General features: G+C 45.6%; 1 protein-coding gene across 1 annotated transcript in view; it reads left to right on the plus strand.

Moving 5' to 3' along the window:
- The window catches only part of LOC308531821 (NACHT, LRR and PYD domains-containing protein 1-like), a gene marked incomplete at both ends in the record, with an annotated part of 90,933 nt that overhangs the window by 21,575 nt on the left and 42,443 nt on the right, over positions 1–26,915 (plus strand). Inside the window, 3 exons of the mRNA XM_081108928.1 lie at positions 6,147–7,525; positions 18,264–18,337; positions 20,760–20,930. Coding sequence (XP_080965054.1) covers positions 6,147–7,525; positions 18,264–18,337; positions 20,760–20,930 — 1,624 coding nt within the window. The remainder of the gene's footprint in view (positions 1–6,146; positions 7,526–18,263; positions 18,338–20,759; positions 20,931–26,915) is intronic.

Here is a 26,915-nt window from a genome sequence, read left to right on the forward strand (position 1 = left end):
AGAAGAGGAAGAAGACGAAAAAGGTACAGATACAAATTATGAGCAACAAATACATATCTATCAACAAGTGAATCTAAGAATCAAGTGAATAGATAATCTGATGAACATAATAAACTGGTGATTATAATAGAATCAGGGGCATAGAAAGGGTGTGGACTGACTATTCTCGGGGCGGGGGAAGGGATGTGGGGGATGCGGGAAGAGACTGGACAAAAATCGTACACCTATGGATGAGGACAGTGGGGGAGGAGGCTAAGGGCAGACGGTGGGGTGGGAACCGGGTGGAGGGGAGCTTTGGGGGGGAAAAGAGGAACAACAGTAATAATCTGAACAATTAAAGATTTAATTTAAAAAATATATATTAGCAAAAAAAAAAAGAGGAAAAGCAGCAAAAATGGGAGCAGAGACTTAAGACTGGGATTATGGAGCACCACCAGAGTGGCGTATGTGTGTCAACTCTGCTTACTCAATGTCAGGGAAGAATGTTTGCAAGTGAAATGAATATTGTTGATTTTACAGGAACGGCAAAATTGTACTTCAGTTTCATGAGGAGTGAAGGGTTGGCCATGAGAACACGAACAAAGTTAGCTCAGAAAATGCCAGTCAAGGGCACATGCATGGGTTGGCACCTTCTCAAGTTTATGAAAATGATCTCACATGTATAAACAGTGACTCGGAAGACAGCAGTGATACAAAGAAGTTGAAGAAATTGATATGTCTAGAACTCATGGTGATGAAGAAGAGAGCAGTGATGCAACAGAGGATAAATAAAATGATATGCTACATAATATCATAGTACTGGTATATAAACATTACCTGCAGCAATCCTATCTAATAAAAGAGAAACATGGTAATTGGCGTATGACCGCTACCCTTCCCATTGGCTAATCAGCAAGATATGCAAATTAATTGCCAGCCAAGATGGCGGCAGGCAGCCAGGCAGCTTAAAACTAACATGAGGCTTGCTTGCTTCTGTGACGGGGGAAACCAACGTTCCCCGCCTGCTTTGCCGGCCTCTGAGCCTGCAGTTTAAGAAACATTGTAACAAATATAGAAGCTAAACAAAACCCCAGAAACCTGCTTTCAGCGAGCCCAGGATCTCAGAGCTGGAGTTATACAGTGTTTCGATTATAGAACCGAAACAAACCAGATACCTTCTTTCAGCAGCAGAAGCCTCAGAGCTGGAGCCAGAGCTAAAGCTGGCCCAGAATAAAAAAAAAAAGAAAGAAAGAAAGAAAGGAGCAGTTGGGAGCTTCAGTCGGCCTGAAAACAGCCCTCAGCCCCTCACCCAGACTGGCCAGGCACCCCAGTGGGGACCCCCACCCTGAAGGGTGTGTGACCAGCTGCAAACAGCCATCATCCCCTCACCCAGGCTGGCCAGGCACCCCAGTGAGGACCCCCACCCTGATCCAGGACACCCTTCAGGGCAAACCAGCCACCCTCACCCATGCACCAGGCCTCTATCCTATATAGTAAAAGGGTAATATGCCTCCCAGCACTAGGATCAGCGGAGCCAAGAGGCCGCCCGGCATCCGGATCAGCGTGACAGGGGGCAGCGCCCAAACCCCCTGATCGCCCTGTGGCTCTGTGTGTGACAGGAGGCGGGGCCACAATATCCCTATCCGCCCTGCTCTGTTCATGACAGGGGAAGGCGCCCCAACCCCCTGATCAGCCCTGCTCTGTGCCTGATAGGGGGAGTTCCCCAACCCCCTGATCAGCCCTGCTCTGTGTGTGACAGGGTGCGGCGCCCCAACCGCCCCCCCACCCCCCGCCACGGGCCCTGTTGTGTGTGTGATGGGGTAGAGCCATAACCTCCCCATCAGCCCTGCCCTGAGTGTGAGAGTGGCGGCGCCCGAACCACCTGATTGGCCCTGCTCTGTGGGTGATAGAGGGCGGCGCCCCAACCCTGCCCCCCATCACGGGCCCTGCTCTGTGTGTGATGGGGTAGAGCCATAACCTCCCCATCGGCCCTGCCCTGAGTGTGACAGGGGGCGGTGACCCAACTCCCCTATTGGCCCTACTCTGTGAGTGACAGGGGGGAGCTCCTCAACCCCCTGATCGGCCCTGCTCTGTGCATGACAGGGGGGAGCTCCCCAACCCCTTGATTGACCCTGCTCTGTGCATGACAGGGGGGAACTCCCCAACCCCCTGATCGACCCTGCTCTGTGCGTGACAGGGTAAGGAGCCCCAACCCCCCTGATGGGCCCTGCTCTGTGCGTGACAGGGGGCAGCACCCCAACCCCCGGATTGGCCCTGCTCTGTGCATGACAGGGGGTGGCGCTGCAACCTCCCTATCGACCCTGCCTTGAGTGTGACAGGGGGCGGTGTCCCAACCCCCCAATCAGCCCTGCTCTGAGCCCGACCAGGGGCTGCACCTAGGGATTGCCGTCTGCCACCCGGGAGCAGGCCAGCAGGGCGTTATCTCCTGAGAGGTCCCAGACTGCGAGAGGGCACAGGCCGGGCTGAGGGACACCGCCGCCCCCCCCCCCCCCACCACCACCCCTGAGTGCACAAATTTTTGTGCACCGGGCCTCTAGTTACTAAATAAAAATGTGTTCTGTTTTTTGTCTAAAATATTGATTTCTTAATTTGGGGTTAGAAAAGTGGGGGCCGTCTTATACATGGGGGTGTCTTATACACGGAAAAATATGGTATTCTTCACAAGCTGCACCTTGAAATGTTCATTCCTCTCTGATGCTTTGAGAGACACATGACAAGTCACTGGGTGAGAATTTGCTGTCCCCAATAAGGTAGTCGCCCTCCGGCATCCCTATTGAGGGCACACGTGCCCTGGTGGCGTGTTATTTCCATAGTACCTGCAAAGCACCCACTGCCCTTACCTCAGGTATGTGATATATGGGGCATTTGACATGGACAGGGCAGGCCCGTGGCTGAGGACCACAACGTAGTTTTTTTGGGGGTGGGGACAAGGCCTGCCTGCCCCCAGGCATTTTTGCATTTTCCCCCTCTCCTTGTAGTTCTTGGGCTTCTCAATTGCCTTCATGGTCTCTCTCTTCTGGAAGTTGAGTTTCTCGGTGACCAAGCTGAAAGGGTATAATTTATGGACCACATGCAGGATGCAGTGCCCTGGCCTTTGCTTGGGGATGAGCCCTGCAGAAAGCTGAGGAAGTTGGGGGACTCAGTGGCCAGCTTGTCCACCTCCTCAGAAAGTAGTTTTAGGGGAACAAGCCCAAAGGCCAGTTGTAGCTGCCACACCCCCAGCCATTGCTGCACCCCTCCGTGACAGTGACACCAGACTCCTTTACCAGGATTAGTTCATCTGCCCTTCCATCATGTAGGACATTTTCAAAGTCCAGGATGTTGAGGTCCTGGATGAGGTTGGCACCACCTCCCCTCCTTGTCAGGGTACTTAGCATTGGTGCCGGGTATTAGGGACAATCCCACATGCTGGTCATCCTCTTGGTATTGCTGAGGCGTAGTGTGTCCTTCAGGTTCTTCATGAGGGAGCTTTCTCCAGGCCATTCTTCCTCTCCACATAGTTGGACAGCACCGTGGCCTGTCCTGTTGGCCACGTCCTCACCGGCCACCACATCTTGGAGTCATTCAGCAGCCACATACACTGATTCTTCTTGATGTCAAGTCCCTGGTCCTTCTGGACAATTGAGTCTCCTTGGCTATAACAATAACTTCTGTCATCTTTCAGAGCCCTTCTTTGGCACTCATTTAGGAGCGATAACTGGCAAAATCCAATTCCTCAAAAGGTGAATGTTTTAGCTGATTGCACCTCTGAAGTTACAAAGCCCCAGGTATCCCCCAAATTCTCAAATCTCACTCACATCTCAGCAGAGAACTGTAATCTGGGAAATCACTTGTACGAAAGGAACATATAAACTCTGAAATGTCTAAAGTGATAGGGCCCATCCACTCACATTCTCACATGGTCTCTGAAGCTGTTACAGTGCTAAAGGCAGGTGCCTGATCAGCATCCAATAACCCACTGCATACCCTGAAGTGTTTCTAAGACCAACATTACTGTCCTGTGCTAGTGCCTCCTTGCCCCCCTTCACCAGCCCCAGGATTTGCTCCAGCCTGACTAACCCAGCCCCACAGCATTGGCCAATACTTTTGTCTTTTAACCATCCTACTAGAGTTATTTACACACCATCATTACCATACAGCATATTCTGAATTTGACTATATATTTACCTTTGCCAATGAGATGTATACTTTCACCTGTTTTCATGTTTCCAATTAGCATTCTTTATTTCAGCTTAGAGAATGCCTTTTTGCATTTGTTGTGAGTCAGCTCTAGTGGTGTTGAACTACTCAGCTTTTGTTTACCTGGGAATACCTTTATAGCTCTTTCATTTCTGAACCTTTGCTGAATAAATTATTCTAGACTATTTTTCTTTCAGCGCTTTGAATATGTCATGTAGTGCCTCCTGAACTGTGAAGTTTCTGCTGAAAAAAATTGCTCATAGTTTTGTGGGAGTCCCCTTGTATGTGATCAGTCATTCGCTTACGTATTCTCTTTGTCTTTCATTTTTGACAATTTTATTACAATGTGATAAGTGATGTCCTTTTACAGTTGAATCTGTATTGGAACCTATGAGTTTCATGTACCTGGATGTATATACTTCTTTGCAGATCTTGAATTTTATATAATTTTCATGTCATGAAATAGTCTTCTTCTTTGAATTTTTCAAACATTCTTAAGACACAGGTTTGTCATCAAGATTTGGCCATAGTTTGCCAACCTTGGTCCAAAGCATAATATTAAAAAGTAACTTGTTAGAATTATTGGTGGTAGGGGAGAATTTTGGAAGTTTTACTAAATCAAGAGGATTTAGATATGTGGAATGCAAGCAGATCCATTAAAACCAGGATATTTTGGAGAACATCGCACCAAAAGACCTAAGACCTCAGGCAATCACAGGATTCAGAGTGGGGTGGGCCATAACCATGACTTAGAGTGGCCATACGGAAGATCTTCACTTTGCCAGAAATGTTTTCACAAGAGACAATAAGAGTAGATCTTTAGATCATGATTCCAGAGGTGGGGTGGGCACCTGACATCCTATTCTCACCAAGCAAAGGGTGAAAATTGGCCCCACCTACTTTGGAGGTCCAGCAGGTTTCCCAAGATAAACTGGGCTTCAGGATCCCAGGTGGGTCGCTTGTATCATCACAAACATTCACCTAAGGAGAAAGGTCAGAGTCACTCAAAATATTCTGAAGGGAAGAGGATGTAACAGTAATTTGACTTGGAATCTGACTAAGATATGAACTTGAGAACCTTCCCAAGGGCACAGTCCCTGACATGTACTCAGGTCCTCACATTTCACAAACCACTTCCTCCTCTGCCCAGGTGGTTTTCCCCAGAAGCCAACCCTGACACTAAATTAGAGAGCAAGTGGCTTATTCAGGAATTGGTTCCTTGGAAGCACCATTAGGAGAGAGAAGTGGGAAGGGAAGGGAGAAACCAATGAAACCTGCATTGTGGGGCAACTGAGGTTCGATGTACTAGGGATCTCCAGGAGCTAGCGGAGAACACACGTCAGAGATGTCTCTGCTGGGGGACAGGGAACTGCCTCTGTCAGGGGTTAAGCACTCATCCTGGAGCTTTAATTCCCTGGGGCTTCTGGCCTGTCATGCTCATTGCCTTGGAGAGAGCCCTCAGACAGATAACCTGAGGTGATTGTAGCAGATTATCCTTGGCATATACTTCAGTGGTGGGTGCAAAGAGAGTTCTGTCAGGAATCAATAGTATCTGCTTCACCATCCATTATCTCCTTCACTCGACCATGACCTCTTACAATTTATTAATAAAAAATTGTAAGCTCAGTGGGGCTAATAGCTCAGGTCATGGAATTAATGAGAACAAACAGGTATGTCTGTTTGTTCACTCTTTATCCCAGGCCTCTAAATCAGTGTCTGGCAGTGTTAGCCATTGATTAATATTTGCAGGAGGAAGACACATCACACTATGAGAATGATTTGCGCAAGTCAAAACTTAAGCAGGGATCTTCTCCCCAAAAACCCGTATTTCCTCCATGATCTGAAAAGAATGTACCAGTATCAGCAGCCAGCACAGTGTGTAGCTTTAAGTGAGTTCAAAAAATATGTGGCATGCATAAATGAAGAAACAATTAAACAAATGTTCCATCTTTCTCTTGTTTCTGTAGGAATCAAAGAAAAATACCAAAACCAAAGAAGAGAGAGTTCCTGCCCCACAGAGTCATGGAGAAATGAGTATTTGCACCAAAAATTCACACAACTGCTACTTCTACACAGATCTCAAACCAGGGGCTATGACTTTCTACTCAGGAGAAGGAATCATGAGGTGGTAGATGAACAAGGAAATTGGATGGAGATTGGAGACTTATTTGGCCCAGGCCTGAGTAACCAGGAGAAACCTCCCACTGTCGTGGTGCATGGAGTTGCTGGAATCGGGAAGTCAACCCTGGCCAGGCAGGTGAGGGGAGCCTGGGAGGAAGGCAGGCTGTTCAAGGACCGCTTCAAGCATGTCTTCTACTTCAACTGCAGAGAGCTGGCCCAGTCCGAGACCATGAGTCTTGCTGAGCTCATCACAAAGGACTGGACTGCTCCTGATGCTCCCATTGGGCAGATCCTGTCTCAGCCAGAGCAGCTGCTCTTCATTCTTGATAACTTAGATGAACCAAAATGGGACTTGAAGGAGCAGAGTTCTGAGCTCTGTCCACACTGGAGCCAGCAGCAGCAGGTGCACACACTGCTGGGCAGTTTGCTGAAGAAAACCTTACTTCCCACGGCTTCCCTGCTGATCACAGCTCGGATCACAGCTCTGAGAAACCTCATTCCTTCTTTAAAGCATCCTCGCTGGGTAGAGGTCCTGGGATTCTCCAAGTCAGCCAGGAAAGAGTATTTCTTCCAATATTTCACAGATGAGAGCCAAGCGATTAGAGCCTTTATCTCGGTTGAATCCAACCCGGCTCTCTTGACCATGTGTCTCATGCCCTTGGTATCCTGGCTGGTCTGCACTTGCCTGAAGCCGCAGATGGAGCAGGAGCAACCACTCCCACTGACCTCCCAGACGACCACAGCCCTCTGCCTGCACTACTTTTTCCACGTTCTCCAGGCTCAGTCCCTCGGGACTAAGCTGAGAGGCTTCTGCTCTCTGGCTGCTGAAGGCACCGGTCAAGGAAAGACTCTGTTCAGCCCCGAGGACTTCAGGGAACACGGGTTAGATGGGGCCAACATCTCCACTCTCTTAAACATGGGTGTTCTTCAAGAGCACCCCACCCCTCGGAGCTACAGCTTCATTCACCGGTGCTTCCAAGAGTTCTTTGCAGCAATGTCCTATGCTTTAGGTGATGGAGTGTTGAAAGGTGATCGCTTTAATAACATCATAATTACAATAGACTTGACAGATGTATATAACAGGCGTGACCTGTTTGGGGAACCAACCACATGTTTCCTGTTTGGTCTTTTGAGTGATCAGGGGATGAGAGAGATGGAGAGCATCTTCAAATGCAGCCTGTCTCAGGAGCGGCTTCCCTCTCTGCTGCACTTGGCCAAGAAGGAGGTCCTTTTGAAGCATTGGAACCTAGACCCATATTCTTGGCATTTGCTGCACTGTTTTTATGAGATTCAGGATAAAAACTTTATGAATAATATTTTCATTCCCTTTACATTGAGGATATGTGTCCAAACTGACATGGAGCTCCTACTGTTCACTTCCTTCTTTACATTCTGCCACCGCATTGAAAGGCTTCTACTGAATTATGGTGGACAGCACAGACAAGCAGGAACGACTACAGGTGCATTTCTGTAAGTGTTTCCCCTCTCTCCACTCTCCTGCTCCTCTGTTGGTATCACTGTCCTGGCCACTGGGGGCACTCTCACTGAGCCTGGCCCCAGGGTCTACTCTAATTGATGTGATCAGTGACTTCTAACAACAAAATCTGACCCCTATTCTCTGTCCACCTAGGATCCTCCGCAGCAATATATGACCATGTGACCTTCCCTCTCTGCTTCTGGGTGGCCTGCTGTGGCCCTGCCTTGCGCTGCTGCTTCTCTTCCTGTGTCTGTCACAATGGCTGCCTTCTCTCCTGGGTGCACTTCCACCCCCATGCTGGCATCAGCTGCCTGCCATCCAGCCCACCTGCCTCTGATTCTCCCTCACACATGCTTCCTTCATGCAACAGCTCACTCACCTGCTTCAGGCACCCCCCGGATGGCTGTTGACTATGACATTGGTCCTAAGTTCTCCCCTGTCACCTCAGAATGTGTCTGTCTGAAAAGGAGTCTTTCTTTTTCTCTACAAAACCAATGTCCCTGTTTGTTTCAATGATGCACTATTGCCCCAGGGACTCCGCTGAAGCCCACCATCTGAGTATGACAGAGTAGATTTCTCAAATTACCCTCCAGCACCAGCAACACTGTTATCTTCCACATCCGGGTTCCCCACCTCAGTGGCAGTTTTGATCCTTTAGTTCTTTGAGGTGCCTCTCTCCCCTTTAAATGATTCACTCCATAAATGTGTATTAAGCACTGATTTTATACCAGCTCCTAAAGATCACAGATTAGTAAAGCACAGCCCTATCTACTACAAACTCAAAACTGGAAGAGCAAATGTATACCCATTCAAAAACTAGAACAGTGTGCAAAGCCCATGGTAAGAGAGGCATGGACAAGGTGAAATCATAGTTTAAGAAGGGAGGATCACACGAGTGAACTTGATTAGTACAGAGTCTCAGATAAAGAAATGGTAGACTTGGGTATGTTATTTTCAGGATAGAGGCCCAGTGCATGAATTTGTGCACAGGTGGGGTCCCTTGGCCTGGCCTGTGGGGAACAGGCCGAAACTGGCTCTCTGACATCCCCCGAGGGGTCCTGGATTTCGAGAGGGTGGATCTCGGGTGACATATCCCAGAATCTGGCTCCCTCTTCTCTGGTTCCCAGTTTGTCATCCGAGAACCACAGCTGCCAAGTCAATGCAGCTCTGCTGCTCCTTCATTGAGCATCTGCCCGCTGGTGGGCATTGCACATCATAGCTACTGGTAGGACAGTCAAACGGTCTCACGGTCACTTAGGCACGTGGTTGACAAACTGCGGCTCGTGAGCCACATGCAGCTCTTTGGCCCCTTGAGTGTGTCTCTTCCTAAGTCTTAGGAGTACCCTAATTAAGTTAATAACAATGTACCTACCTATATAGTTTAAGTTTAAAAAATGTGGCTCTCAAAAGAAATTTCAATCGTTGTACTGTTGATATTTGGCTCTGTAGACTAATGAGTTTGCCGACCACTGGCTTAGGCCTTTATATATATAGATTTACAATGTTGTTGTTTTCTAATATAAAACTAATGTTCATTGTAGAAAAATGAGGACATGTAAATAAGCAAAATTAATGTCAAACCAATATCTATCACTCACAGGTGACCATCATTATAAACTGACGTATATATTCTCTAGTCTTATTTTTATGCACATTTTAGAGCAAAACTGAGCCATACTGTACATTTTATTTCACAGTCAGCTTTATTCATTTATTTTTATTTGAAATATATATTTTTTATTTTTTTATTTTATTTATTAAATCTTTATTGTTCAGATTATTACATTTGTTCCTCTTTTTTCCACCCATAACTCCCCTCCACCCAGTTCCCACCCCAACCTCCACCCTCTCTCCCCACCCAATGTCCTCAACCATAGGTGCACAATTTTTGTCCAGTCTCTTCCCGCATCCCCCACACCCCTTTCCCCCCCAACAATAGTCAATCCATTCCCTTTCTATGCCCCTGATTCTATTATAATCACCAGTTCATTCTGTTCATCAGATTATTTATTCACTTGATTCTTAGATTCACTTGTTGATAGATGCATATTTGTTGTTCATAATTTGTATCTTTACCTTTTTCTTCTTCTTCCTCTTCTTAAAGAATACCTTTCAGCATTTCATATAATACTGGTTTGGTGGTGATGAACTCCTTTAGCTTTTCCTTATCTGTGAAGCTCTTTATCTGACCTTCAATTCTGCATGATAGCTTTGCTGGGTAAAGTAATCTTGATTGTAGGTTCTTGCTATTCATCACTTTGAATATTTCTTGCCACTCCCTTCTGGCCTGCAAAGTCTCTGTTGAGAAATCGGCTGACAGTCATATGGGTACTCCCTTTTAGGTAACTGACTGTTTTTCTCTTGCTGCTTTTAAGATTCTCTCTTTGTCTTTTGCTCTTGGCATTTTAATTATGATGTGTCTTGGTGTAGTCCTCTTTGGGTTCCTTTTGTTTGGGGTTCTCTGCGCTTCCTGGACTTGTAAGTCTATTTCTTTCACCAGGTGGGGGAAGTTTTCTGTCATTATTTCTTCAAATAGGTTTTCAATATCTTGCTCTCTCTCTTCTTCTGGCACCCCTATAATTCGGATGTTGATACGCTTGTAGCTGTCCCAGAGGCTCCTTACACTATCTTCATATTTTTGGATTCTTTTTTCATTTTGCTTTTCCAGTTGGGTGATTTTTGCTTCTTTGTATTTCAAATCTTTGACTTGATTCTTGCGATCCTGTAGTCTGCTGTTGGAACTCTGTATAATATTCTTTAGTTCAGTCAGTGTATGCTTAATTTCTAGTTGGTCCTTTATCATAACCTCGAGGGTCTGACTAGATTTCTTGAGAATCTCACTACATTTATCAGCGGTCTCACCAGTCTTTTCGAGGGTCTTACTAAATTTATCGGCGGCTTCTAGAAAGTTCTTGAAAAACCTTAAAAGTGTGGTTTTGAACTCTATATCCAGTAGTTTGCTTTCCTCCATTTCTGTCATTTGTGTCCTGTTTCTTTGTCTCCACATTTTTTTATGCTTCTCTGTGTTGATAAAGTGGTTTTCTGTGCTAAGTGTCCTCTAGGGCCCAGTGGTTCAGCCTCCCCAATTACCTGAGGAGGACACTCTTGGTGCACCCCCTTGTGGTCGTTGTGCAGTCTTGTTGTAGTTAAGCCTTGATTGTTGTAGGTATCACTGGCAGGAATTGACCTGCAGGCCAATTGGCTGTGAGAATCAGCTGTGTCCGCAGTGGGAGAAGTTCTTGCTTCAGTGGGGCTTTGGTGCTCACTGAGTCTGCCCCCTGAGTGTGTCCTTTATTGATCTGAGGAGCTGCAAACTGGATGGTCCCACTCTGACCACCAGGCACACCAGCTTCTGGATCTCTAGGGAGGTGCTAATCTAGCCTCTGCCTGAGGCTACCCAGCAAAAGCCTCCATGCAGGGCTTGGGCGGGGCAGGTCTCACGGGATCAACAGGGCTGGGATAGCAGTTATGCCTGCTCTCAGTCCTGCCCTCAGAGGCTCCGTTTCTCAGTGTCCTGGTAATCACTGCAAGCACCTCCGAGAGAAAGCTGCTCTCGAGTTCTGACCAATGCCAGACAGTCCCGTTTCTCCCGTATGAGTATGGGTCCCCAAAGACTTGCCCAGAACTTGAGCTCAGAGCCTGAGACTCCCTCCCGATTGAAAAAGACAACCGCGCCCTCAGCCACCTGCCCGCTCCACGTGCGCCTCTGTACCTTAGTATTTTACTTCCGCACCGCTCCTCCTCTGAGTCTCGGTAAGCTTTTCTCTTTCCTTCTAGTTGTAGAATTTCCACTCAGCCAGCCTTCCTGTGGTTCTGGATGATGTCCGTTCAGTCTTTTAGTTGTATTTTTGATGTTGTTGTGCGAGGCAGCAAACTCTGGTGTTTACCTATGCCGCCATCTTGGTTTCTCCTCAGCTTCTCTGAAATATATTTTTATTGATTTCAGAGAGGAAGAGAGAAGAGAGAAGGAAACATCAGTTATGAGAGAGAATCATTTTTGGCTGCCTCCTGCATGCCCACTACTGGGGATCAAGCCTGCAACCTGGCTATGTGCCCTTTACCAGAATTGAACCCAGGCCCTTCAGTCCACAGGATGATGCTCGAGGGCCCTTTATTTTTATATTAAGACTTTCTTCTTATATTTTGAAGTAGCCTAATATAACACTGAAAGGTTCCGAGTTGTGCCAAGGTTGCACAAAACTGACTCAAGGCTTAATGTAGTCAAAATGACATTTATTTAAGGTGTCTGGGTGCAGATGGGCTGAGTTTGAGAAATAAGTCAGCCCCAAATGAGGGAGGAAGGTTTTTTAGGTGCTTAGGGAGAGCTGCCGGTGGCTTCTGCTGACCCATGTGTATGGGCTGTGATGCAAGCAGCTTCTGTTAATGCATGTATATGGGCTGTGCAAGAGTTGTGGTCTCAGAGGTTCCTGTAAGATATTCGCTCAAGGGGAACATTTGCAAAGCTTAGGCTTGTAGAACAAACTTAGTTTCTGCTAAGTTAGAGCCCTATTTCTTGATTAACCCTTTCATTTCCATCTTAAAGGGTACATATAAAGGAAAAGAAGGGGATGGGGCCGCCATTTCTCTTAGTCTGCTTCTTGCATGGGAGGGGGTGTCACGGATGCCTAAGGAGTAAATTCAGATTATTTCCTGGGATATAGGCCTATAGGGTCCCTTTACCTTGGTAAGGAAAACTGTCTTACTGTCTAGTTAATTAGGACTTGTAATTTTGTTTATATAAACTTGATAACTAATTTTAAAGTGCAGGGCCCGAGGAGGAGGAGGAGGAGGAGGAGGAGGAGGAGGAGGAGGAGGAGGAGGAGGAGGAGAAACAGTGTTAGGGGATCCAAAAGGGGTAAAAGCCATGTTAATTTGGGCAGAGCTGCTTGAAGGCTGGACCATATGGACTATGCTGTCCTGACTGATCTCCTTGAGCCACTGAGTATTCTGTAGAATGTGTGCATTCTTTCCTCTCTTTGACCTGTAGAGTTTAAATAAAAACAACAGGAGGTGTTAGCAATTAAACTAACCCCTCCCTCTTTGGCTAAAAGATAGTCTAGGGCAGCAGTCGCCAACCAGTGGTCCGCGGACAGACCACTGGTGTCTGTGAGGTTCGAAAGGTTGGTGACCGCTGGTCTAGGGCTAGTAGGGGGACCATTTTAGGGATATAAGAACACTATGAAGGTGAACAAAGAGATGTGATCTGGAGAGAAATCCTGTAAATCTCTCTGGAGCCAGAGGTCTGTAATGAATTTGAAAATATCTTACACTGTTTGAATGGGATAGTCTGCGCCAGGTGGGGGAATGTTGTCACTAACAATCTGCAGGAATGTGGAGGCCTGGGTATATAATTCATTAGTCATTTGGCTGGAATCGGAGAGGGGCTATTTTTCTCCAGGAAGGCTAATGGGAGGGTAGGTTACCCTGGAGGTGAGGTTTTTGTTTTTCCCCAGTTTTGTCACTTGCTAGGCCTCTGGAGCTTTCTACCCTGCTGAGTTTCTACACCTGGACCTGGCCCATTGTCCTTGCTCTGGGGGTCAGAGGAATGATGAGGCCTGGGCACAAAAGGAGGTTTTGATGGTATGTAGGGGTGGTATTTCCTGAGTACAAGTAGGGCTTGTAATCTGATGCAGACAAACTGTTTTATACATTTTATTATTACTGGGGCAAAAGCTAGAACAATAAGAGTTATGTCAAATGGCCTGGTGGAAGGAATGAGACATTAGTTTGGAGGGTTGTAGTCTAATATACCCAAATGAGGTTTATTCTTAAATTATTTACTTTTAAGTGTCCTTAAGTGGTTTAGGAAGATAGGATTTACTAAATGGCTGTGGACTGCTGTTTGATTATCTCAGTTTCCCTATTCTGCTTGTTCTGGTTTATTGGCCTATATCAATTATATAACTCCTTCTTTTTTCTTTTCCTTAGTAAAAGCATCAGGCACTCATTTTATTGTATTGAGATCTAATAAAACAATGAGGCTAACCCAACAAACAACTTATATTTGTAATCTAAAAGCTTTGGGAAGTTCTAGGTCAGTGTTCACTCCGTACACAGAAACTTGTGTTTGTTGAGAGTCATGAGTGTGTAGGTTAATGTTTTTCATAAATTGTGAATTGTTTTTGGCCAATATTACTTCAAATATTGTCTTTTTCTTATCCCTCTTTCTGAGAGTCGAATATGCATATCTAGTATGCCATTGGTATGTTGGTATTTTCTTCTTTTGTTTCTTTCTAGTATTTAAACTGATTAATATCAGTAGGCCTATCTTTTAAGTATGCTGATTCCTTCTCCTGCTTACTCAAATGTCTGTTATACCTTTCTAGTGAATTTTTCACATCTGTTATTATATTATTAAACTCCAGAATTTTAATCTGTGTTTTTTTCTTACCAGTTTCTATCTATTGATTGTTACTTTCTATTTAGTGAAATATCATTCTCATTACATTACTTCTTTAGATGTGGTTTCCTTTAGTTCTTTGAACATATTTGTAACATTTAAAGTTTTATCTCATCAGACCAACTCTTGGGTTTCCTCTATGGAAGAGCTTCTATTGCCTATTTTTTTCCCCTGTGTAGGAGCCATAATTCTGTTTCATAGATTTTAGTTGAAAGCTAGACATCCTATCTAATAAAAGAGAAACATGGTAATTAGCGTACATCCGCTACCCTTCCCATTGGCTAATCAGCGAGATATGCAAATTAACTGCCAGCCAAGATGGCGGCAGGCAGCCAGGCAGCTTGAAACTAACATGAGGCTTGCTTGCATCAGTGATGGAGGAAACCAACATTCCCCGCCTGCCTTGCCGGCCTCTGAGCTTGCAGTTTGAAACATAGTTACAAATATAGAAGCTAAACAAAACCCCAGAAACCTGCTTTCAGCGAGCTGGGATCTCAGAGCTGGAGTTGATACAGTGTTTCGATTATAGAACACAAACAAACCAGATACCTGCTTTCAGCAGCAGAGGTCTCAGAGCTAGAGCCAGAGCTAAAGCTGGCCCAGAATAAAAAAAAAAAAGAAAAAAAGAAAAAAAGGAGCAGTTGGGAGCTTCAGTCACCTGCCAGCCTGAAAACAGCCCTCAGCCCCTCACCCAGACTGGCCAGGCACCCCAGTGGGGACCCCCACCCTGAAGGGTGTGTGACCAGCTGCAAACAGCCATCATCCCCTCACCCAGGCTGGCCAGGCACCCCAGTGGGGACCCCCACCCTGAAGGGTGTGTGACCAGCTGCAAACAGCCATCATCCCCTCATCCAGGCTGGCCAGGCACCCCAGTGGGAACCCCCACCCTGATCCAGGACACCCTTCAGGGCAAACCAGCCGGCCCCCACACATGCACCAGGCGTCTATCCTATATAGTAAAAGGGTAATATGCCTCCCAGCACCAGGATCAGTGGAGCCGCGAGGCCTCCTGGCACTGGGATCAGCGTGACAGGGGGCAGCACCCAAACCCCTGATCGCCCTGCGGCTCTGTGTGTGACAGGGGGTGTGGCCACAATATCCCTATCCACCCTGCTCTGTTCGTGACTAGGGAAGGCGCCCCAACCCCCTGATCGGCCCTGCTCTGTGCCTGATAGGGGGGAGCTCCCAAACCCCCTGATCGCCCTGCGGCTCTGTGTGTGACAAGGTGTGGCGCCCTAACCCCCTGATCGGCCCACCTCTGTGTGTGACAGGGTGCGGCGCCCCAACCCCCCCTCCACCCCGCCCACAGGCCCTGGTCTGTGTGTGACAGGGGGTGGCGCCCCAGCCCCCTGATCGGCCCTGCTCTGTGCCTGATTGGGGGAGCTCCCCAACCCCCTGATTGCCCTGCAGCTCTGTGTGTTACAGGGGGCAGGGCCACAACCTCCCTATCCGCCCTGCTCTGTTCGTGACAGGGGAAGGCGCCCCAACCTCCTGATCAGCCCTGCTCTGTGCCTGCTAGGGGGGAGCTCCCCAACTCCCTGATTGCCCTGCGGCTCTGTGTGTGACAGGGTGCAGTGCCCCAACCCCCTGATCGGCCCCGCTCTGTGTGTGACAGGGTGCGGCGCCAAAACCCCCTGATCTGCCCTGCTCTGTGTGTGAAAGGGTGCAGCTCCCCTCTCCCTCCGCCCCCCCCCCACGGGCCCTGCTCTGTGTGTGACGGGGTAGAGCCATAACCTCCCCATTGGCCCTGCCCTGAGTGTGACAGTGGTGGCGCCCCAACACCCTGATCGGCCCTGCTGTGTGTGTGACAGGGGGCGGTGCCCCAACTCCCCTATCGGCCCTACTCTGTGAGTGACATGGGGGAGCTCCTCAATCCCCTGATGGGTCCTGCTCTGTGCGTGACACGGGGGAGCTCCTCAACCCCCTGATGGGTCCTGCTCTGTGCGTGACAGGGGGGAGCTCCCCAACCCCCTGATGGGTCCTGCTCTGTGCATGACAGGGTATGGAGCCCCAACTCCCCCGATGGGCCCTGCTCTGTGAGTGACAGGGGGCAGCGCCCCAACCCCCTGATTGGCCCTGCTCTGTGTGTGACAAGGGTGGCGCCGCAACCTCCCCATCGACCCTGCCTTGAGTGTGACAGGGGACGGTGCCCCAACCCCCCAAAGGCCTTACCCTGAGCGTGACTAGGGGTGGCATCGCAACCTCCCGATCCACCCTGCTCTGTGCATGACAGGGCGCAGCGCCCCAACTCCCCAATCGGCCCTGCTCTGAGCCCAACCAGGGGCTGCACCTAGGGATTGGGCCTGCCCTCTGCCACCTGGGAGCGGCCCTAAGCCAGCAGGTCATTATCTCCCAAGGGGTCCCAGACTGCAAGAGGGAACAGGCTGGGCTGAGGGACCCCCCACTCCTCCCTCGAGTGCACAAATTTTTGTGCACCGGGCCTCTAGTACATATATAAAAGGCTAAGTGACTGTTCACCCACCTGCCCGTCCAACAGGTAGCTATGACGTGCAATGACCACTAGGGGGCAGATGTTCCAACCAGTAGCTATGACGCAGAAAGCAAGTTTCAACCCGATCCCCACAGGCCAGGCTGAGGGACCCCACCTGATGGAGGGACCCCTTCAAGCTGTCCTAGGTGCAGCCGGAAGGACCCTAGGAGGTCGGCTCCAGGGCGTATCTGGCCCATCTCACTCAATCCTGCCCCGCTGGCCACCTTCTAATTAATTTCCTTTCAAAGTGCATGAATCCGTGCACTGGGCTACTAGTTTTTAATAATAAAATATGACAACCATGAAAATTTCCTCGTCACACTGAAATGTGTAGTTGTTATAGCTGTTTGCTCAGAGACTTCCCTGGTATATAACTCCCTTTTAACATTTTTCCTACAAACCTTCTATAACTTTCATGAACCTTTTTACAACTTTCATAAACATTCTTACAACTTTAACTCACGTTTGTTTTCCTTTAAAAATGCCTTATGTCCTCTGTTATGAAAACCATACAATATTTAAACCTTAATTTTTCAATAACAAAAGAGTAAACAACCAGCATTTCTTAAATTGACATTTATGAACATTCTCACTTTTAAGAAATATACCTTTAATAAAGTACAAGACATTACATTAACAGTTCTAAACTTATTTTATAGATTTTCTGTAATAAAAATTAAAATCAGGTGAACTTAAAACTTATTGAAATATTTAGATGTTTATCGTTGAATCCAGCAATGCTCTAAAGCTTTTAAGATGCCAAAGACTTTAGAAAGGTATGTATAAGCATATGAAACTGGAGAAAAGGCAGGGGGAGGAGGGAGCAGGCCCAGCAGCCTTCTCCTAGGCCTCTAGCTGCTTGGATTTAAAACTGCCACATTTTTCCTTAAATATAACATGCTAAGGTTTGGGTGATAATGAGTTCAGCTTCTGATAATAGCCAGACTGTTTAGTAAGCATTTGTAGTTCTGCAATATAGAATGTTGTTCTTTGGAAAAGGGGGGTGGGGGGTGTGAGAAGACACTGAGGTCAGAGCAGTTTTCAGAGCAGTAAAGGGGTGAAGATGCTGGCCTTGGGATCTAAAGGCTCAGTGAAGAGTCTCTTCGCCATGTCATGGTATAGAGGAGTTTTGCAAGAAGACTGAAGTTGGGAACGCAGAGGCGAGAGTATCTACCGAGTCCGAGAAAAAAAAAGAGTATTTCTTGTTTAGAGGAGGAGACAGTCATGGAGGAGATAAGGTGTTTACAGTCTAAGGAGTGGCACGGCTTTGTGGGATGAGAGTGAACTGAAGTAGGTGACTGTCATTTAAGACAACTGGGCTTTATGAGGGGATGCATGTACCACTCCTGTTGGGCAAGAGGAGTGGATAAGGGGGTATTTAGTAAGATGCAGTGTAGAGGTGAGGTAGCTAATGACTGTGAGACTGATCCATTAACCCCAGTAATAGAGACTGAGGAGGGACAAGGGTCCCAGTGAATTCGGAGAGGGCAGAATAAGTGGCCCCGGTGTCACTTGAAAAGGAGATCGGCTTACCTGCCACCACAATCATTACCGAGGCTCTGTTCTGGTGATGTAAGCCTGTGGGGCCCTCTCAGGACCTGGGCAGCTTCAGTCTGGGAGCTCCAAACCAGATCCAGAGGGTGGCCTTGCTGAGTTCTGACCTGGAGAGGCCAGGCTACAGTCTGATTTCCAGTGGCCTTCCCTCCCGCACCTTGGGCAGGGCCCAGGCAGGGTCTCAGGTTTGGGCAGGACTTGGTCCTGTGAACTTTCCTGTTGCATTTGAAGCAGGGCCCAGAGGAGGCTTAGCCCCTGACTTACCCTTGGTTGGAGGACCGGAACTTTATTTGGGGTTTATGAGAGTGGTGGCTAGGGGCTGAGAGGCCTTCATCTGGGCCTCAGCCTTGGCCTGATCTCATCTTTGTTTTTGGATTGGGGTCTCCTTGTCTCTACCATTAAAAACCTTAAAGGTCATGTTTAAAAGGTCCCTTTTGGGGTTTAGATCCTTCTGGGCCTATAGGGTCAAGGTTGGTATATTTTCTCATGGCCTGTGTAAGGTGAGAGAGGAAGACTGCAGGATTTTCATGTCTTTCCTGGGTGATCTCTGCTTATTTTTAATAATTAACTGCTTTGTGGGTTGCCTTTCTCAGTTCTTCTAGCAGGCAGAGAACCATGTGGTCTCGAGACCTGTGACCTGTCTGCCCTTCCTGATAGTTCCATTTTGGATCCCTGATAGGAACAGCATCTGCTCTGATTGGGAGGGCAGGGGCCTGCCAGTGGAGAATATTCAGGTAGCCCTGGGCATGAGGCCAGATTTGGTGTCAGCAATCTCCCGAAGGGGGCACTTTAAGGCTAGTGCCAGAGTGCGGGGAGGAAGAGAGCCTAAAACTTGCTTCAGAACTGGTATGAGTTAGGATGGTGGTGGTAGGATCTGCTGTAGGGTGGTAGACTCTCAGGCTGTTGATGCTGAGGAGCTGTAGTCTGGGGGATTGGAGTATGGTCAGCGGGATCAAAAGTGGTGAAGGAGGAGGAGGATTTGAGATGGGGTGGCAGTGGGGCTTACCATGAGGAAGGAAAATCTGTGAGGGAGAGCAGCTGTTAACAGAGAAAAGGATGTGTCCTTGAGTGTAAAAAAGCCTGTATATACGGGACCTCAGGCCATCTGCCCTGCCGGCAGCAGAAGTTGTCAAGATCAGTGAGAATTTGGAAATCAAAAGTACCATTCTCAGGCCATTGGGACCCATTGTCTAATTTGTATTGCAGCCCAGTGGTATTGCAATAGAAAATGAGGCACTTGGGACATAAGTCCTGAGCGAACCCTAGGGCCTGCAGATTCTTAAGAAGACATCCCAGGGGTGTGGTGCGGGGAATGGCCGACTGTGTGTTCCCCATAAGTGGGGGGTCTAATCTCCCGTGGACACTAAGAGAAAGGCGTCCCCTTCTCCTCCTGAGCGTCAGAAACATTCGGACGATCACACCTGACCAGTAGGCGTCCCCACAGACAGGTGGACAGGGAACCTGGTTCCCGGGGAGTGTGTCCTGACCGGCACTGGATGTTGGCTAGGGAGTGGCTGTGCAGTCACAGCCCAGAGCCTGGCCCCGATTATCCCAGAAAGAAAATGCAGGACAGCCCAGAAAAAAAGGGATAAGAGACTCGAGCCACTTACCAGTTAATTCAATGTCTGCAGACATGAAGGGAAAGATGAATGGAGTTGGGGACATATTGGGCTGGGTGATTGGGTCAAGGTGCTACTGGGCTATCAAGGTGGATTCATCTGGCAATAAAATAGAGATGGCAGTTTGCATCTTGAAATAGATAAAATCTATTTTATCTATTTTATTTGGGAGTAGATGAAATCACTTAAATAGTGTGTGACATGTAGAATTTAAATTGGTGGAAATTATACAAGGCAGTCTCTCCTATGACTTTCAAACAAAGCCCATCCTCCTCTCCCACATTCTGCAAGTGTTCTCTCCTAGAACATTCCCTTTTGCCATCTCTCTCCTGGCGAACCTCTCTACGGTCTTGCTATCCTGGGAAGGGGATGTGCTCCCACACAAGAAAATCTGGACAACAGTGTATATAGTCATAATCAACAATCCCATCAAAAAACTACCTTTAAACCACCTCTCCCAGGTTCTGTTCCCACCTCCCAACTCTTCCTTTCCTTTCTGGAAACTGGGACTTTACAAAATCTGTGCCAAAGGAAGAAAGGCATGTCTGCGTTGATGAGAGGAAGACTGTCTGCATCCCCAAGGTCTTTGTCAGGCCCTATGCTGGACACTAAAGATAAAAAAAAATGAACATCTGCCCCAGCCCACAAGAAATTCCCAGATTGAGGCAGAAACAGGCCCACCAAAGGAGCACTACAGTGTAGAATGGCTGCACCGTGAGAAACCACACGGAAGAGGGGCAATTAGCCCAGGGTGGTGGGAACAGAGGGGCAGTTCCAGAGACTGATGACCCCTGGCAATAGCCCTGCCCATGGCAGCCTGGCACTCAGAGGGGCCAAACCCCATGGTGTTGAGCACAGTGTGCACATAAGACCCCCCACACACCGGTCACATCTCCTCTGTCCCTCTCTCTCCCTCAGGTACAACTGGGGCCCATTTACAGATTCCTGGTGGAAGATGTTCTTCTCTATTCTCAAAGTCCCTAGAAGCCTGCGGGAGCTGGACCTGAGTGGGAACTCTCTGAGCTGCTCTGCAGTACAGAGTCTTTGTGACGCCCTGGAAAGCCCTCACTGCCGCCTGCCAACCTTGAGGTGAGTCTGGCCTGGGTTCTGATCTGAAACAGAGATGGACAGGAGACCCAAGGTAGAAGTTGTGTCTAGGATGAGTGTGTGGTTTTTGTTTTTGTTTATGTTTTTAACATTTTTTATTTTTCAATTACAGTTGACATACAATATTATATTAGTTCCAGATGTCCATCCCCGTGATTAGACATTATAAAATTACTAAGTGATCATCCTGAAAAATCCTTGTATCCAACAAATATTCATTGAGCCCTTTTCTGACCATGGCTATTGCAGTAAGCAAACACAGACAGGATTCTGTTTTCACAGAGTTTGCAAGTGACTGACATTAACCACACAAACAAATGTGTCATTGCAGGCCCGGATAAGGGCCTGCAGTGGAAAACTACCTTATAAAGTGAATATTGGAGGACATGGGAAGAATACAGAGGGTTTACCTAGGTGAAGCAGGAGGGCAGAAAGGTCAAAGGCCCTGTAGCAGGAGGGAGGATGGGCTGTCATGGGAATGAAAGCAGACAAGTGAGGCTGGAGGATGGAGAGCAAAGGAGGCACAGGAGGCTTCAGAGGTCATGAAGTAAGACTGTCTATACAAGGAAGGCCTGGTTGGAGTTTGGGGTTGTTTTTTCTAATGCAATGTGATTATAATCAAAAGGTTGATAAAATCAGTACATTTACAAAGTAGAAACAGACTGCCATATAAAACTGAGAGCGGAGGATAGCAATGGTAGAGATTGGGAAACCAGTTCATAGGAAAGTTTCAGTTTTCCAATAAAGATGGTGAGAGGTTGCACTAAGGAAAGTTTCTGCAAGAAATAGTTGTATCTTGGACTATGGTGTCAGCCGTGGAAATTGAAAAAAGTGAATGGATTTAAGAGATCTAAAAAGAAAGTAAAATCCAATAGATTAGAATTATGGGGAAAGGGAGTTGGAGATATAGAAGATGATCTTGGGTTCAGGCCAGAGATATGCATGGGATAGTGGCACCTTCACTGAGATGGAAATACTGGAAGAGGAGTGAATGGGGGATGGAATATCAAGAGTGTGATTTTGTGCAAAATCTTCAAGTTTTTTTGAGATATCCAATGGGAGATGTCAAGCAGGTATCAAATTAACTTCCGTGCAAAAATAAGATGCCCCATAAGACAAATCTCAACAAATTTAAGAGAATTGAAACCATGCAAATTATATTACCTGAACATAAATACATGAAACTGGAACTCAATAATAAAGGGAAATTTAGGAAATTTACACATACACAGAAATGAAACAACAGACTCCTAAATAAACAATGGGTCAAAGAAGAAATCACAAGGGAAATTTAAAATGCTTTGAGATGAATGAAAACAAAAACAAAACGTATTTGATGCAACTAAATCAGTGCTTACAGGGAAATGTATATTATCAATGCCTAGATTTTAGAAACAAGGGCTACAACTACTCTCCCATTAGAACTGCCAAACCTAGAACACTGACACCACCAAATGCTCACAAGGTTGTGGAGCAAAAGGAACCCTCAGACATTGCTAGTGGGAATGCAAAGTAATATGGTCATTTTGCAGAATCCTAGTGAACTAAACACACCCTTACCAGATGATCCAGCAATCGTGCTCCTTGGTATTTACTCAAATGAGTTGAAAACCTATATCCACACAAAAATCTGCACAACAGTGTTTATGTCAGTTTTATTTGTAATTGCCCAAACTTGAAAGCAACTAAGTTGTCCTTTAGTAGGTGAGCAGATAAAGAAATGATGGTATATCTATACAATGAAATATTATTCAGTATGTGAAAAAAAATGAGCCCTAAAGCTATAAGAAGAACGGGAGAACCTTAACTGCATATTACTAGTTGAATAAAGGACATTCTGAAAAGCTATATACTATATGATCCCAACAGTGTGAAATTTTTAAAAGGACAAAAATATGAAGACAGTAAAAAGATCTGTGATTGCCAGGGGTTTTAGGGAGGTAAGGATAAATTGGCAGAGCAGAGTGACTTCTCTATATGACACTATAATGGTGGATACATGTCATTTTATATTTCAAAAAACCATAGAAAGTAAAGCACCAAAAGTGAGCCAAAGTGTAACCTATGGACTTTGGGTGATTATGATGTGTCAATGTAGGTTCATTGATTCCAACAAATTTACTACTCTCCTGCCAGATGTTGATAACAAGGTGGCTGTGTGTGTGGGGGCAGAGGTATATAAGAACTCTCCAAAAAGTTCCAGAGACATAGAAACACAGAACAGATTGCAGAACCTCAAAGAGAAGGTGGGAGAGGGTGCCACTTTTGCTGAAAAACTAAAACTATTCTATAAAAGAGAAATAGTCTAGAGCAGTGGTCGGCAAACTGCGGCTCGCGAGCCACATACAGCTCTTTGGCCCCTTGAATGTGGCCACAAAGTTTCAATCGCACTGTAAGTGCACGCCCACACCTGGTATTTTGTGGAAAAGCCACACTCAAGGGGCCACAGTTTGTCCACCACTGGTCTAGGGGATTAAAAATGGCTGCAGAGTAAGTGGATGCTGCATGGACATGCTCCTAGGCTAGCAATATATTAAAAAGATCATACACCATGATCAAGTGGGATTATTCCAGGGATGCAAGGCTTGTATAATATTTGCAAATCAGTAAACGTGAAACCTCACATAAACAGACTGAAAGACAAAAATCACATGATCCTATCAATAGACACAGAAAAGGCATTCAACAAAATCCAACACCCATGTTTGATAAAAACTCTTAGCAAAGTGGGAATAGAGGGAACATATCTCAACACAATAAAGGCCATATATGACAAATCTACAGCCAACATCATACTCAAAGGGCAAAAACTAAAACCATTTCCCCTAAGAACAGGAACAAGACAGGGATGCCCACATTCACCACTCCTGTTTGACCTAGTACTGGAAGTGCTAGCCATAGCAATCAGACAAGAAGAAATAATAAAAGGAATCCAAATTGGACAAGAAGTAAAACTGTCATTATTCACAGATGACATGATATTGTACATAGAAAACCCCAAAGACTCCATCAAAAAACTACTAGACTTGCCCTAGCTGGTTTAGCTCAATGGATAGAGGATCAGCCTGCAGACTGAAGAGTCTCAGGTTCAATTCTGGTCAAAGGCACATGCCTGGGTTGTGGGCTCGCCGCGAGTAGAGGGCATTCAGGAGACAGCTGATCACTTATTCTCTCTCAACAATGATGTTTCTATCTCTCTCTCCCTCTCTCTTCCTCTCTGAAATCAATAAAAATATATATTTTTAAAGAACTACCAGACTTAATAAATGAATTTGGCAATGTAGTAGGATACAAAATTAACACCCAGAAATCTATGGCTTTTTAATACACCAATAATGAACTCACAGAAAGAAAAACTGAAAAAAACAATCCCATTTATCATTGCACCAAAAAAATTAAGATTCCTAGGAATAAACTTAACTAACGAGATAAAAGGCCTATACTCAGAAAATTACCAGACGTTGAAAAAAGAGATAAAGACATAAACAAATAGAAGAATATACCATGTTCATAGATTGGTAGAATCAATGTCATTAAAATGTCCACACTACCCAAAGCAATCTATAGATTTAATGCAATCTCCATTAAGATACCAATGGAATATTTCACAGACTTAGAACAAACCCTCCAAAATTTCATATGGAATACAAAAAGAAGACCCCGAATAGCCACAGCAATCCTGAGAAAGAAGAACAAAGTTGGAGGGATCACAATACCAGATCTCAAGCTATATAACAAAGCCACTGTTCTCAAAACTGCCTGGTACTGGCACAAGAACAGACATATAGACCAATGAAACCGAACAGAAAATCTAGATATTGACCAAAGCCATTAGGCTCAATTAATATTTGACAAAGGAGGCAAGAGCATACAATGGAGTCAAGACAGTCTCTTCAATAAATGGTTTTGGAAAAATTGGACAGATACATGCAAAAAAAAGGAACTAGACCACCAACTTACACCATACACAAAAATAAACTCAAAATGGATAAAAGACTTACATGTAATTTGGGAAACCATAAAAATCTTAGAAGAATCCATAGGCAGCAAAATATCAGACATATCTCATAGAAGTATCTTTACTGATACAGCTCCTAGGGCAATGGAAGCTCAGGAGAAAATAAACAAACAAGACTACATCAAAATAAAAAGCTCCTGCAGAGCAAAGGAAACCAGCAACAAAACAACAAGAAAGCCCACTGCATGGGGAACATATTTGCCAATGATATCTCCAATAAGGGTTTAATCTCCAACATTTACAGGGAACTCATACAACTTAACAAAAGGAAGATAAGCAATCCATCAAAAAATGGGCCAAGGACCTAAATAGACACTTTTCAAAAGAGGACATTCAGAAAGCCAAGAGACATATGAAAACATGCTCAAAGTCACTAACCATCTGAGAGATGCAAATAAAAATGACAATGAGGTACCATCTCACACCTGTCAGACTGGCTATCATCAACAAATCAACAAACCACAAGTGCTGGCGAGGATGCGAAGAAAAAGGAACACTGGTGCACTGCTGGTGAGAATGCAGACTGGTGTAGCCACTGTGGAAAACAGTATGGAGTTTCTTCAAAAAGTTAAAAATGGAACTCCCATTTGACCCAGTGATCCCACTTCTAGTAATATATCCCAAGAAATCAGAAACACCAATCAGAAAGGATATACTCACCCCTATGTTCATAGCAGCACAATTCACCATAGCTAAGATCTGGAAACAGCCTAAGTGCCCATCAGTAGATGAATGGATTAGAAAATGGTGGTACATCTACATGATGGAATACTATGCTGCTGTAAAAAAAAGAAGGAATTCTTACCATTTGCAACAACATGGATGGACCTGGAGAGCATTATGCTAAGTGAAATAAGCCATTTGGAGAAAGATAAATATCACTGATCTCACTCATTTGTGGAATATAATGAACAACATAAACTGATGAAAAAGATAGAGCCAGAGGAAAAAAATATTATTTTAGAATATAAGAGAAGTAATCCTGTTATTTGCAGATCTTTAATATTTCCTACAACTTTTGTGATATTATACTATGTCAGTACAGTTTTGGTAGTAGCATATTTAAAATCTTTTCTCTTGAAATATTAATATTTATTGCATGTAACATTATTATATTTAAAATAATTTTTCTTGAAAAAAATAAAATAAAATAAAGAATAGAAAATAAAAATAAATAAATAAGTAAGAAATAGTCTATTAAAAAAAATGAAAGGGCCAAAAGGAGAAAAGAAAGAGAAGATGGAGGAGGAAGAGGAGGAGGAGGAAGAGGAGAAGCTCAAATCAATAACTTAAAGCTTCATTTTAAGAATAAAAAAAGAAACATCAATAAAATGAGGAAATATAACAAAATGCAAGCAGAAGAGTGAAAGTAATATAAACTTGATTGGGGATCAATAAAAAAGAGAATACAAAAACAATACAGAAAATAATGACACCAAATAATAGAGCTGTGCAAAGATCAACAAAATTGACAGACTTTTAGCTAGACTGACTAGGATAAATTAGACAATTCAAATTACAAAATTCAGGAATGACAGAGAGATCATCCAATTGAACTCAGAGAAAAAAATTTTAAAGAACTTTAAGGGAATATTATGACGCAGGGGTGGGCAAACTTTTTGACTCGAGGGCCACAATGGGTTCTTAAACTGGACCGGAGGGCCGGAACAAAAGCTTGGATGGAGTGTTTGTGTGAACTAATATAAATTCAAAGTAAGCATCATTACATAAAAGGGTACGGTCTTTTTTTTTTTTTTTAGTTTTATTCATTTCAAATGGCCAGTTGTGGCCCAAAGGCCATAGTTTGCCCATGGCTGCGCTAGAGGCATGGGTGGGGCCCAGCCGGCTAGCCCTGATTGGGCATTTGGGCTGGACCGGTGGGGGCGGGGGGGGGGGGGAGGGACCACGGGCAGTTGGCCAGCTGGCCCCTCTCGATTTGGGGGGCAATA

The sequence above is a fragment of the Myotis nattereri genome (assembly GCF_964212035.1).
Source record: "Myotis nattereri genome assembly, chromosome: 16".
Classification (NCBI taxonomy): Eukaryota; Metazoa; Chordata; class Mammalia; order Chiroptera; family Vespertilionidae; genus Myotis; species Myotis nattereri.